This window comes from Anomaloglossus baeobatrachus, chromosome 9 (assembly GCF_048569485.1).
Source record: "Anomaloglossus baeobatrachus isolate aAnoBae1 chromosome 9, aAnoBae1.hap1, whole genome shotgun sequence".
Classification (NCBI taxonomy): domain Eukaryota; kingdom Metazoa; phylum Chordata; class Amphibia; order Anura; family Aromobatidae; genus Anomaloglossus; species Anomaloglossus baeobatrachus.
In genome coordinates, this window is record NC_134361.1 from 62974625 (window position 1) to 62989167 (window position 14543).

A 14543-nucleotide genomic window follows, 5' to 3' on the forward strand; every position below is an offset into this window, starting at 1 on the left:
AACTGCCTCGAAGGTCACAACTTGTCACAGAAGACTGATTAATTAACCTTAGGAAAGTATTTTTGATCAGCACATCAGACGTACCCCCTTTGCTGACAAACTTTTGGCATTATGTCACCAAGCCAATTCTGGCTTTATATTTTACCATTCTTATTTATAGTATTTACCACCCTATGAAATTATTATGGAAAGTCGGCAAGAGTTAGGCAAGTTTTTATTTTTTTCCAAAAATGTTGTTAATTGCAAAATATTTTTAACTTTTTTAAAATTATAAAAAAATGAAATAAAGTATTGACTGAAACTACTATTCAACCCAAATTCTCCATAGATGCAATAATCTGGTCATTATTGTTGGAATTTAGGGATATGATTGGTAACAGATTGAATGACATTTGGTTCACAGATTTGGTAATCTAACCATTGGTAGCTTTGCGTTTCTCCTCCTTTTTATGGATGTGAATCTTGGTATCCACATATTTTTTCTTCTGTTCATTCTTATGACTATAATTTCGCTGTACTGTTATGTTATTGCTATTCTATGTTGTGATGCAAAAAAGTAGACCCCAACAATCAGGCGTTTTAGAATCCCCAAGGATGTGTCCTGTATAAAATGCTAAAATATATACTGATAGAGAAGATATGAAAATAATATTTATACAGCTCATTCTTATCACTTAATACACTTGATGGTATGTCTGGTAAAAAATATGTCTGCCATGAAAGATCCACTTCTGAATGCATTCCAGCTATTAGTTATGTGAGACAAATGAAAAAAAAAAAAAAAAGACAGACACAAATGTGAAAAAACCCCACATAGTAATGAACATGGCATATTGAGTCTGTATGGTAATGAGTATTCAAAAATATGAAAAATATATTGCACTCAAAACTTTGGACTATTTTGTTTAAACATTATCTATCTATCCCTCTATCTATCTATCCCTCTATCTATCTATCCCTCTATCTATCTATCTATCCCTCCATCTATCTATCTATCTATCCCTCTATCTATCTATCTATCTATCTATCTATCTATCATCTATCCCTCTATCTATCTATCTATCTATCTATCCCTCTATCTATCTATCTATCTATCCCTCTATCTATCTATCTATCTATCCCTCTATCTATCTATCTATCATCTATCCCTCTATCTATCTATCTATCTATCTATCTATCCCTCTATCTATCCCTCCATCTATCCCTCTATCTATCTATCTATCTATCTATCATCTATCCCTCTATCTATCGATCTATCCATCCCTCTATCTGCCTGTCTCTGTCTATCTGTCTATTTATCTCTTCATCTGTCTATCTATCTGACTGTCTGTCCGATAGATAGAAGGACTATCTATCTATCTTGCTATCTGCCATTTAACTCTCAACTATATGTCTGTCTGTTGGTCCAATAGACAGTCAGATGAACTATCTATCTGTCTTTCTATATCTCCATCTGTCTATCTGACTGTCTGATAGGTAGAAGAACTATCTTTCTATCTATCTATCATCTATCTTTCATCTAGGTATCTGTTTATCTATCTGACTGTCTATCTGTCTGTCCAATAGATAGAAGAACTATGTATCTGTCTAGACTATTTCTCCATCTATCTAGCTATCTATCAGACCATCTGTCCGATAGATAGTCCTTCTATCTATCATCTAACTCTCATCTATATGTCTGTTTGTTGGTTCAATAGATAGACGGATGATCTATCTATCTATCTATCCCTCTATCCCTCTATCTATCTATCCCTCTATCTATCTATCTATCCCTCTATCTATCTATCTATCCATCCCTCTATCTATCGATCTATCTATCTATCCATCTGTCTATCGGTCTGTCTATCTGATAGATAGACGGACATAAATCTATCTATCTATCAAGCAATATATTTATTATCTATCTAACATCTATATGTCTGTCTGTTGGTTCAATAGATAGATGGACAATCTATCTATTTACCTATCTACCTGTCTATTTGACTGTCTATCCAATAGATAGATGGACAGATGCACAGACACTCTATATATCTGTCTGTGTGTTTGTCTATCTGATAGACGGACGAGCTATCTCTATCTATATCTATATAACTATCTATCTCTCTCTATCTATATCTGTCTATCTGTAGCAATAACCTTTTAATCAGTCTATTTTTCTAGTTTGCACCCCTATAAATCACATACAGTATATATATATATATATATATATATATATATATACACGCGTAGCCCATAGAAGATGACTAGATAATCTCACCAGGACTAGCGTCTATGGACATTTGGTGGAAGGAGAGATAATGTTGGTGTACACAGACAGTAGACAGAGTCCTCATATCTTCAAGTAGTATGGTGCTTGTGGTTTCCCCTCAGGGCAAAGTTACATTGAATGGGTCAATAAACTGTGTGTCCCCCTCAAAAGAAAGAGGACAATAAAAAGCACCCTCCAGGTCACAGGTCACCTCATCACTGATTGAGATATTCTCAACTTTCTTTTTACTCGTCAGCTAAAGTTACCACACACACAAGCAACAACTAAACAAGAGCGAACCAGCTTTAGAGCCGGTTGTGTACAAGTAGACGTGTGGAAGCCATGTCACACCCAGGACTCGACTCCAAGCGGCAGCTTTTGTGTTGATAAATTTGTGTTTGTATGGAAACTTTCTACACACACCATTTCTTTCATTCTTTCTTTTTTTTTGGATAAGAGCAACTAAAATGTGTCTTCTCATGGGATTCACAGTGTGAGCAGAACGATCTAGGGAACTGAAACAGGCCTAATATACTCCCAGACTGAGAGCCTGGATTGTCTACCTAAAAGACAAAGCACATTAGATGGATTTAAGATGTTGAGCCCAGAAGCGTAAGCCTTTAATATTCACGCTAATATGCCAGTGACTCTGCTATTTAGTCTGATGATAACTCGAACATTTGCTCTCATCACGACAAGATATACTCTACATTTATTTTTCCAGGCCTGTTCCTTTTAACCCAGAAATGCTTCCGTATTTCCACCTTAAGGAGATAACAGATGTCACTCACGGGGGTGGACGCTCTGTCTTTTAGAGTCCTTAGCAGATATTATGATTGAAGTTTTTTCTTCCTTAATCCATCTGATGCATTCTCCACCTCACGAGAAGAATGAATCTTGGTGAATTATCTGCATCATTTTTTACTTTCTGACAAATTTGCTTTTTATTATTAGTCATTAAACATAAAGTGACTTGCTAAGTAATGTTATTTGCCAGAGTGATGGGTTTTATGATGATCATGAATATATCAGGAGGCCTAATACATTGTCTGGATTTATTATCCAAAGTATCCAGACCACAAAAGGACTATTCACCAGCTATGATCTGGGAGAAGGGCATATGATCATTGTTTTTCTTGGAAGAACTTAATCTTAATGTGGCCATTCCACAACCTTTCCTCCTTGCTAGAAGCTTATCTCGTGGTTGACTTAATACCTCGCATCTGTCTCTCCCTCTTCCCATAGATAGGTTGGCCCAAAGACAGTGAATGAGCCTTCACTATCGAGTAAGTGTCTACATTCTGTGCGGAAGTCCTGGTTTCTTTGTACGATGAAGTTTCCTCAACAGAGTCATTCTGCTCCTTTTCTCTTCCCACCCAAGGCCCTGTTTACTTCAATGCATCCCTTCGAAGTTCAAGTGTACATGTGATTATACTGCATTGATTGACACTAACAATGAAAATGTCTAATTTGGCCCTAGTTTGGCTTTAATTATTCTGCCACCACAATATGTTTACAAATGAACAAGCCATATACAACCTAGTCCGATGGATTGCACAGCGTCAGTCTTTTTTTAATTTAAGATTTAACATGTATTTTGGGGTCACGTGAATCATATAAGTAGTTTTCCAATATAAGGAAATAACAAAATACTATACACTCATTTTTATGCATGTACGCATACACACATATATTCATATACACACATCCGCAATACAACATAGTCACACTCATGTATCAACTATAAACCTATTTTTTTATTTTTTATTTAAAGCATGAATATCAAATTAATGTATAAAATATGGAGCTCTGTAGGCTTAATGCGACTCTAATTTTTTGCCTTCAATGAGACCAACATGACATCATTATCTATACCTATGTCAATAAATATATCCATTGTATAAGTAATAAATGTGCTGCTGACATAGTGATTCAATAAACAATACGGCGACAATCTACAAGGGGCTATTTGTAACTTAGGTGGTCTACTCTATGCATAATAATAGAGTAAAATAATTAGAGTATATATATATATATATATAAAAACACACACATACATATATATGTAGACACACACCCATATATATACATTTATATATACACATATACACACATATATGTATACACATACACACATGTAAAAGTATACACACACACATATATATATATATATATATATGTATATATATATATACATATACACACCACACCACACACTTAAATATATATACATATATATTTAGACACATATGTATATATATTCACGCACACACGCACACATATATATATGTATACACACACTCGCACACACGCATGTATATATACACACACACTCATATACATACATATACACACATTTATATGTACACACACATATATGAAAATACACACACAGAGACACATATACACACACACACATATATATATGTATACCCTTTCACTTGTAAAGCGTCATGGAATAGATGGCGCTATAATAATAAATTATAATAATATATATACACCACACAAATATATTCAGACACACACATATGTATATACATACACACACACACATTATATACATAGATATATATATATATATATCTATATATATATATACATACGCACACACACATTATATATATATATATACACATACATACATATATACACACATATATATACATTGTGTATATGTGTGTGTGCATATATATATGCACACACACATATACACACACCCACACATATATATAGAGACACCCGTACGCACACATACATAAATACACATGTACACACATTAATATACACACACATATACATATATATTTACATGCACACTCAGATATATATATACACACACACACATTTTTTTAATAAGAGATGACTGGCAAATCTTTAAAAAAAATTGTTTAAAAGAACAGAGAGTCCTCAGTGGTTGATACCTTTTAATGGCTAACTGAAAAGATGGTAATAATTGCAAGCTTTCGAGACTACTCAGGTCTCTGAAGAGACCTGAGTAGTCTCGAAAGCTTGCAATTATTACCATCTTTTCAGTTAGCCATTAAAAGGTATCAACCACTGAGGACTCTCTGTTCTTTTAAACAATTTTTTTTATCTCTACTGGCTAACACGGTACAAAGATATATTTTACTTGTGGCAAATCTTTGTCATTTTTGAAAAACATGTTGTCTTCGAGCTCTTCCATTGGCAACATCATCTCGAGACATCAGTATACATTATATATAGCACTGGAGTTTTTCTGTCAGAGTACACCACTTACTCTAGGCTCCTTAAAAAGATATATTGTCCACCCTCTGAGGTCTGGCAAAAGGTTAAACACTACAGCTTGCATTTTATATTCAATCGAGTGTTTATTTTTACAGTAAAGACTTTCACACATCTGGATGGATTTACCTTCTTTCTTTTTTTTTTCCTTAAGGAAGATCCTACATCTAAAAAAGTGAAGTGTCATAAGTCCCCTCCGTCACCCCCACCACCCCTCCTCCTCCCCACCATATCCATCTATAGATCTATGTTCTCTTCTTTTAAACTTAAAAGTAAAAATGAAGTATTAAAAAAGTGTCAAAAAAAATAAAAAAGAGGACCACTGCTGAGGCCTCTGGAACGTTAAAGGTCATTTATCCAGTCGGCAACTTCACAGACACTTCACAACCGTATTCTCACTGGATGGTCTAATTAAATTATGTCCTTTTTGTCGCAGAAACAAGTCAACATATGCCTGAGTTAATGAATTATCTTATTGGGACAATGCCCTACCACATAAACAGGTAAGGAAAAATCAGCAATTTGCTTTGGAACAGTTTGGAACAGGCCAATAAACTAATGAAAGGGGGGATAGGTCTGAAAAACTTTGCTGACACCTATGAAAGAACAAGAGAATCACCATAAACCTTGGCTGGGTTCTATAGGACTCTCAGTGACTAGGAGGGCATTTGAAATGTAGTGCATTCACCAAAGGGACATCAAAGCCCATTACTGCATAGGGATAAGCTTTGCGTCCATCAAGTTCCCAGGCACAGCAGCTACAAATGCAGCCTCTCGGTGCAGCTCCAAGCATCAGATCAGTGAAATCTCCACAACTTTGCCTTACCCTTGTAGACATGCTGCACCACAGCGAAGTCTTAACAAACACACAGTAAACTAAGGTTTAAGAAGCAATGATTTAAGACAAGAGGGACTCACCTTTCAACTTTTAGTGTGTTCCTGTTGGATGTGTTGCATGAATTTTGATTGGTTTTGATGGGACATGGCATTACTAGTGAAGCTGATTTTTATAGGGGTGGAGTTTTTTTTTTTTTTTTTTTTGCAAAACTCTAAAATAAAGAATGCAAACTCTTTTCCTGGGGCTGATTGGGGGGAAGGATGTGAAAAGACTGCAGTTATAAAGCACTGCTTGAAGCAGTCTCTCAATGCGTCTCTGAACTTGATCAGATTTTATGTTTCCTGCAGAGAGACAGCGACAATCCTGTGAAAGTGGCTCAATAGACAGACTTTTGGGCTCAGAAAATCTCAGGATATTACAATTACGGCCATCTTTCTCTCTCTCTTTTATTCCCAATCTTACTCCCTATAGTTCTTTGCAAATGCTTTCCCATACAGAAAGGAACGGAATTTATAGAGCTGTCTAAAGCTTATAATCATCACTAGACGAAGGCATTTTTTTTTTTTGTTAAAAAAAAAAAAAAATCCTTTTCTTGGTGTCTTAGTGCAGCCTATATGATGAAGGTCTTATGGGATCATATGTGTTTTCTGTATGAAACTGCACTGGGAAGTTTAAAAAATCCTAACTCGGAGCTCACACAACAGGGATTCTCCCCTAAAGTCTCCTTCTTTTGTTTCCATCCAAGCAATTTAACTGTTTATTCCTTTTTTTGTCACTAGAGAGAGAAGAAGGGGGGGAGGGATGGAGATATATGAAAATCCCCAGCCATAAAAGATTAAATAAAAAAGAAAATAATAAATAAAATAGACGCAAAGTTTAATAAAAAAAATAGTATATAAACACCAAATAAGAAAGTATATACACAACACAATATTAAAGGAGTGGTGGATTTCTGCACATGGGGGAATTTTTTCGGAATGCACATTGCTTTCTTGTAACAAATTTTAAAGGGGCAGTGTATATCAGTAAGAAAAAGCCCAGATAAGCACAGAAATAAAAACTACAGGGACAAAGGCTGAGACATTCCCTTCTATCTGACTCTACGTCTTGCATTTACGGCGAAGGTTCGGGATAAACGTAAGATATCAGTATGACGAACGATCACTGGCTTATGATGTTTAGGAAGGTGGTTCGAAGCGTCCTTAAATTAGGGATCTTTCGGACAAATATTTGGGTTCTCTGTAATCTATTAACTCACGCAGCGCTGGGAGAGGCTGCTGCATATAGGTTTGCTGTGCATTGCCATTAATTTGCAGCAGTGAGGGGGTTAATCTTACCTGCAAATACTAAACCTGAGTAGACCAATCAGAGAATAGATATTAGTGAAGCTGCCATATTCAATGCTAAACTCTGTCAATCAAGAGTTCACAGGCAAATGGGTGCCTGGGGCTGGGCTGGAATGACACTCCCCCAGCTGAGTTTCTATTGGTGAAATTCAGACTGCCTCCTGAGTTGGTTTATGTGTGAGGAGTGAGTGATTGACTTTATCAGTCCAAGGACATTACTCTATTGGAGAGGGTGAATTTTTTTCTGGATTTCCAACAGGCAAAAGGAGTTAAAGCAAAACTTATTTTTTTGTTACCATTGCTTCTGCATGAACCGCATCCTGTGCTGACCATTCATTTGGGTCTGCACACTGCTCAGGTTCATTCATGACGATGCTTCTAGATGGAGGACCTCAGTTTCCCACCCTGGGAGTTGGTGGGTTTGGGACATCTCGCCATCATGAAATGTCCAACAGAGATGCTGGCATGGGGCTTAATCCTTTTGCTGAACCTTCACACGCTGCAGCTTTTAAGCTTAGTCCAGCCAGTCATGATCTCTCTGCAAGCCAGAGCTCAGCTTTTACCCCGCAGGCATCCGGATATGCCAACGCGCTTGGGCACCATGCTGGGCAGGTGCCATCTTATGGCGGCACTGCCTTTAACTCCACAAGAGATTTTCTTTTTCGAAATCGGAATTCTGGAATTGGGGATGCTGCCTCTCCAGGTGGTCAGCATGGACTTTTCGCCAGCCATGGCCCCCCTGGAATGACTGAACCACCAGGACACCTGATCTTCCCAGGACTTCATGAACAAAGCGCCAGCCACACTTCGCCCAATGGACATGTGGTCAATGGTCAAATGCATTTAGGTCTCCGAGGTGATATTTTCGGACGTCCAGATCCTTACAGAGCGGTGCCCAGCCCCAGGACTGATCATTATGCAGCTGCCCAGTTCCACAACTACAATCACATGAATATGAGTATGAACGTGGCTGCTCATCATGGCCCAGGGGCATTTTTTAGATATATGAGGCAACCAATCAAACAAGAATTATCGTGCAAGTGGATGGAGGAATCACCCATGAACCGCCCGCAGAAAACTTGCGACAGGACATTTAGCAGCATGCATGAACTGGTTACACATATGACTATGGAACATGTTGGGGGACCAGAACAAACTAATCACATTTGCTACTGGGAGGAATGTCCCAGGGGAGGCAAATCCTTCAAAGCTAAATACAAACTAGTAAATCATATAAGGGTACATACTGGAGAGAAACCTTTTCCATGCCCATTCCCCGGATGTGGAAAAATATTTGCTCGTTCAGAAAATCTAAAGATCCACAAAAGAACTCATACAGGTAAGAAGGCACCATAGCTTTATGCTCTATCAATTTGTAAATGATAAGTTATTGGGCCTATACGTTTTATTGGAACCAATATTGGGTTTCACCATTTCTTTAAATATGTAATTATTTTATTTATTACATCTTTAGTCTTTTAAGGAAGGTGATTGAAAATGTGATAATTTGCAGTTTCTTGTCTTTTTGTTTCTGGCTTTTCAGTGAACAAATAGGAATTTGTTGAGGGATGATTCACTTTCCAAGCACTTTAGTTCTTTGCATACTGTTGAGTAAACTATAGAAATGCTAATTAAATCTCATTTTGACTCACTTCCGCTCTTTTTTCCCTCTTGATTGGCACATCTCCTAATTAAAGCAGTGATACTTTTGTCAAAGTATTTTTATTCGGAATTCTGTGTTTAATTAATACTCTTTGGAAAAGCAAAGTGAGTTTAGAAAAGGCAGGATGACAACTAATGTCCTCTCTTGTATAATAGGTCTTAAAACTACTGTGTTTTTGTTTTTTTAAGTGATATGGTGTCTTCATATTGTGCTGTGATTGTTGAAGGACTCTGGCTGCATTCTTTTAACACTTCAACCCACAACTATTGTCCTTCAAAAGCCACAAACAATCAAATTTAGTTTAGATAACAATTACCAGACTGTTTAACCTATTTACAGGATTTGTATAGGTATCTCTTCACATTTTGTTAAGTGTCAATTTGACCAGTTAAACATTTCAATATGATATGCAGATAACGTATGGGAATATTTAAAGGAGGAAATCATGCAGTCTGGGCCAACAATGTGAATTTCATTAAGGGTGGTAGTGGTGGGGAGGACGAAACTGTAAAATGAGGCTTTCTGTACGTACGAATATATACCTATATATTTATAGATATGCTGGAGCTCAGGCTATATCACATACTAAGTTATGTGCTCTTCTATTAGGTGAGAAGCCTTTTAAGTGTGAGTTTGAAGGATGCGACCGACGGTTTGCAAACAGCAGCGACAGAAAAAAGCATATGCACGTGCATACATCAGATAAACCATATATCTGTAAGGTCTGTGATAAATCCTACACGCACCCTAGCTCTCTACGGAAACACATGAAGGTAATTATTATTTTTACTATTTTTTTTTTTGCATTAAGAAATTCATATGGTTGATTATTATTATTATTATTATTATTATTATTATTATTATTATTATTATTATTATTATTATTTCATTAGTAAATTCATATGGTTGATAATTATTTATTATGTTTTTATTTTATGTTTTATTATTATTTTTCTTATTAAGACATTTATATGGTTGGTAATTATTATTATTTTTTTATTATTATTTTTATTTTTTTATTAAGAAATTCATGTAGTTGGTAATTATTATTTATTTTTTTGGTATTTTTATATTTTTTTTTGTATTAAGAAGTTCATATGGTTGGTAATTATTGTTATTTATTATTTTTTTTATTAATTTTTATTAAGAAATTCATATGGTTGGTAATTAATATTCATTATTTTTTTACTTTATTATTTTTTAATAAGAAATTCATATGGTTGGTAATTATTATTTTTTATTATTTTTATTATTTTTTTTGTATTAAGAAATTCATATGGTTGGTAATTATTCTTATTTCTTATTTCTTTTATTATTTTTTAATTAAAAGTATCATATGGTTAGTGATTATTATTTATTATTATTTTTATTGTTATTATTCTTTTATTAAGAAATTCATATGGTTGAATATTATTATTTTTTATTTGTTTTCTTATTATTTTTTATTAAGAAATTCATATAATTTGGTATTTATTATTATTTATTATTTTATTTTATTTTTATTATTATTTTTTTCCATTAAGAAATTCATATGATTGGTAATTATTATTTTTTATTTTATTATTATTATTATTATTATTATTATTATTACTATGGAATTCATATGGTTGGTAATTATTATAATTTATTTTATTTTTTATTTTTTTTAAGAAATGCATATAGTTGGTAATTATTATTTTTTTATTAAAAAACTATTTGGTTTATGTTTTGACATTGTATTTGTGTTAGCAATGTTTATGTTTTTAGACTACCCTTAACACTACATATTACATAGTCACTTACTTATACAGTCAATTGGCTTCTTAAACTGTTAGACAACCCTAAATCATTAACCAGTTCTATTTTTATTATTTTTTAATTACTTCTGATGATTAATAATAATATTTAGCCAGGGTAATAGAAATTATGATTCTATTTTTTTTTTCAAGGTACATGAATCTCAAGGGTCTGATTCATCCCCAGCTGCCAGTTCAGGTTATGAATCTGCCACCCCACCAGCAATGGTTTCTGCCAGTAGTGAGGAGCCTTCTAAAACTACTTCAGCAGTAATTCAGACTAACAGCAACACTCACAACCCAGGATTACTTCCACCAAATTTTAACGAGTGGTATGTTTAAAAAAAAAAAAAAACACACAAAGGCGAAATCATGCTCAATAACAAGGACCAAATGACGTACAGAGACCAAGATGGTTGTCCTACCAAGATGGAGGTGATGGAGTTTATTAAAACAACAAAACAGGGCTTTGTTTTGTTACCCTGGATTTTTTTTTCTCCCCTTTAAAGAAGGCTGTGGACTAATTGTGTCCCTTTCTCAGGATTTGAAAACATATTTTGGCATTTACATTTCTTATCCATTTTTTTATTATTTTTTTTATTATTTTTACCAATATTACATTTTTTTTCACATTATAGGTTCTTTAACAGTGTATTTAACAGATTAAAAAAATCATTCACCTTCACGGTGATTGTAAAACTCTCACATTCTTAAAACTGTGCCAAAGTCTTGTTATGTCTTGAACTTTCTCAAAGCATTACACTTGTGAATGTATTCCTTGTCCTATAGGGTCAAAGCTGTTGTTCGGTATATTTTCAGGATGGGGATGTGTATTAATTCACAGATTGTGACCGTTTAGTATACAGTTGCCTTTTGTAAGAAGTTTTGTAAATATATCCATGATGCCATATTTATCGTTTGTAATTTAATTATTGATACAAGTGCCGGGAACTGAACAATATTTATGAAAAAAAAATTTTCTAACAAAACTCTGTATAGCTTTTGGTTATAACTGCTTTAGCATTAAAGTTTATTGTTTTGAAAAAAAAATCTAATTTTAAATTGTCAAACCTATGAGTTCCTTTGCCTTAACAATCTTTATATAGGGGGGGTGGGAGGTGGGGGAGGGGAATCCACAAAATTTAAAAATATGTTTGGAAGATTGTAAGAGTCTGTTTGCCGGCATTTAGGTGACAAGGATAGATATCAAAGGCGTTTCAAACTAGTTGATATTTGTTTTAAGCAGTAAGTATAAATTTTCCTTTCAACGTCGTTCAGGCAAATCATATATTTCTAATCAATTCAGTTGGGTACCATGACATCTCTATCTAATGCTTCAAAGAACAAATGGGAACATGCTGCTGTTCTCCAGCAAATTTCAAAGAGTTTAATAGGTTCAGTTTTATCTTGTAAGGGGAATAAAAAAAAAAAAGAAACCATGTAAAAGAATATTAATACTGTGACATAAGAAATGGTAGAAAGATGTTGGGTTAAAAACAAAAAGAAGAATGTAAGAATTAAATAAAAGTTTTAGGCCTTATTCTGTCAGCCTTGACATTCAGGATACAAAATTCCGTGGAATGCACAAAAATATCTTTTAAAAAAAGTTAAGAATATTGTAAATATTCATAGTAAACAACAGTAAACAAAAAAGGCAAAAACTGCAAATGTTCATGGACTTAAATTGGGCACATGATTCTTTAAAATATTGACAGTAAACTGCAGTAAACAAAAAAGGCAAAAATTGCAAACTTTTTTTATTCTAACAATCAAAAATGATATCTTTTTAAAAATGTTAAGGATATTGTAAATATTGACAGTAAACAGCAGTAAACACAAAAGACAAAAACTTCAAATATTAATGGGCTTAAATTGGGCACATGATTCTTTAAATTATTGACAGTAAACAGAAGTAAACAAAAAAGTCCAAAAGTGCAAACATTTCTTATTCTAACAGTCAAAAATGATATCTTTTAAAAAATGTTGAGGATATTGTAAATATTGACAGTAAACAGCAGTATACAAAAAGGGCAAAAACTGAAAATATTCATGGACTTAAATTGGGCACATGACTTTTTAAAATATTGACAGTAAACAGCAGTAAACAAAAAAAGGCAAAAACTGCATATATTCATGGACTTAAATTGGGCACATGATTCTTTAAAATATTGACAGTAAGCAGAAGTAAACAAAAAAGTCCAAAAGTGCAAACATTTCTTATTCTAACAGTCAAAATGATATTTTTTCAAAAATGTTGAGGATATTGTAAATATTGACAGTAAACAGCAGTATACAAAAAAGGTAAAAACTGAAAATATTCATGGACTTAAATTGGGCACATGACTTTTTAAAATATTGACAGTAAGCAGCAGTAAACTAAAAAGGCAAAAACTGTAAATGTTCATGGACTTAAATTGGGCACATGATTCTTTAAAATATTGACAGTAAACAGCAGTAAACAAAAAAGTCAAAAATTGCAAACATTTCTTATTCTAACAGTCAAAAATTATATCCTTTCAAAAATGTTGAGGATATTGTAAATATTGACAGTAAACAGCAGTAAGCAAAAAAGGCAAAAACTGCATATATTCATGGACTTAAATTGGGCACATGATTCTTTAAAATAATGACAGTAAACAGCAGTAAACAAAAAAGGCAAAAATTGCAAATATTCACGAATTCCTTAAAGGATTCATGCCAGCTGCATATTTATGAATACGCTTATCATATTTGATAAAGTTGTGTCTGGTTCTGTTTTTTTTTTTTCATTCCTATAGGACTTTTTGATTTATTACATAGGAGTTTATTATCTTGAGTCTTAAATGTACTGTAATTATGGTCACATAAAGGTATTCCTTGGCCCCACCCCTTTAATAAAGCCACATTTTTAGCTGGAACCTATATATATTTGGCCTAACAATATTTTTTTTTTTTTAGCATAGATACAGTAATTCGCTACAGGCTTGACCCAATGGTGATTTTGCTGCATAAGCAATAAAAAAATGGAACCTGGCAGTATTTAATCGATAACTAAGAGGGTACCTGTACCCTTGTACTCATTAGTGCCCAGATATCAGTCCCCAATTAGAATTGGATGGTAATGGTAACCCTTAATATTTTTTATAGAAACCCCCCCCAGATTTTTACAGGTATCACACACTTTACCATTATGGCTTGACTGGCATGATTAGGAATTATATTCTCTATGGGCATTCTACGTTAATAATAGTAGCAAAGAGTGGCGCATGTCAATAAAATGCATTAAACAAATGTTAATTTTTGCGCCTGAAATTATTTTTTTTTCCTCCTGGTTATTGCTCATAGCTATATATATAGAGAGAGAAAGACAGAAAGAAGGGTATATTTTTTATTAACTGCAAATGTTTGTGCCTAATAGTTTCATATCAAT

General features: G+C 33.8%; 1 protein-coding gene and 1 long non-coding RNA gene across 2 annotated transcripts in view; one reads left to right on the forward strand and one right to left on the reverse strand.

Moving 5' to 3' along the window:
• Positions 1–6660, reverse strand: part of LOC142250481 (uncharacterized) — a 227296-nt gene extending 220636 nt beyond the window's left edge. Inside the window, exon 1 of the long non-coding RNA XR_012725193.1 lies at positions 6431–6660. This is a non-coding gene — a long non-coding RNA (uncharacterized LOC142250481). The remainder of the gene's footprint in view (positions 1–6430) is intronic.
• Positions 6661–7874: 1214 nt separating this feature from the next.
• On the forward strand, positions 7875–12239 carry ZIC3 (Zic family zinc finger 3). The gene is made up of 3 exons (XM_075323767.1): positions 7875–9035; positions 9969–10132; positions 11288–12239. Exons 1-3 carry the CDS (start codon positions 8063–8065, stop codon positions 11474–11476), a joined length of 1326 nt encoding a protein of 441 aa, XP_075179882.1. The 5' UTR covers positions 7875–8062; the 3' UTR covers positions 11477–12239.
• Positions 12240–14543: the final 2304 nt, after the last annotated feature.

What these genes read in the sequence shown, in the direction of transcription:
- ZIC3 (XM_075323767.1), top strand. Translation starts at nt 8,063, where the DNA reads ATGACGATGCTTCTAGATGGAGGACCTCAGTTTCCCACCCTGGGAGTT. An exon ending in CCACAAAAGAACTCATACAG is followed by an intron (nt 9,036 to 9,968) that starts GTAAGAAGGCAC and finishes CTCTTCTATTAG; the next exon opens with GTGAGAAGCCTTTTAAGTGT. An exon ending in CTCTACGGAAACACATGAAG is followed by an intron (nt 10,133 to 11,287) that starts GTAATTATTATT and finishes TTTTTTTTCAAG; the next exon opens with GTACATGAATCTCAAGGGTC.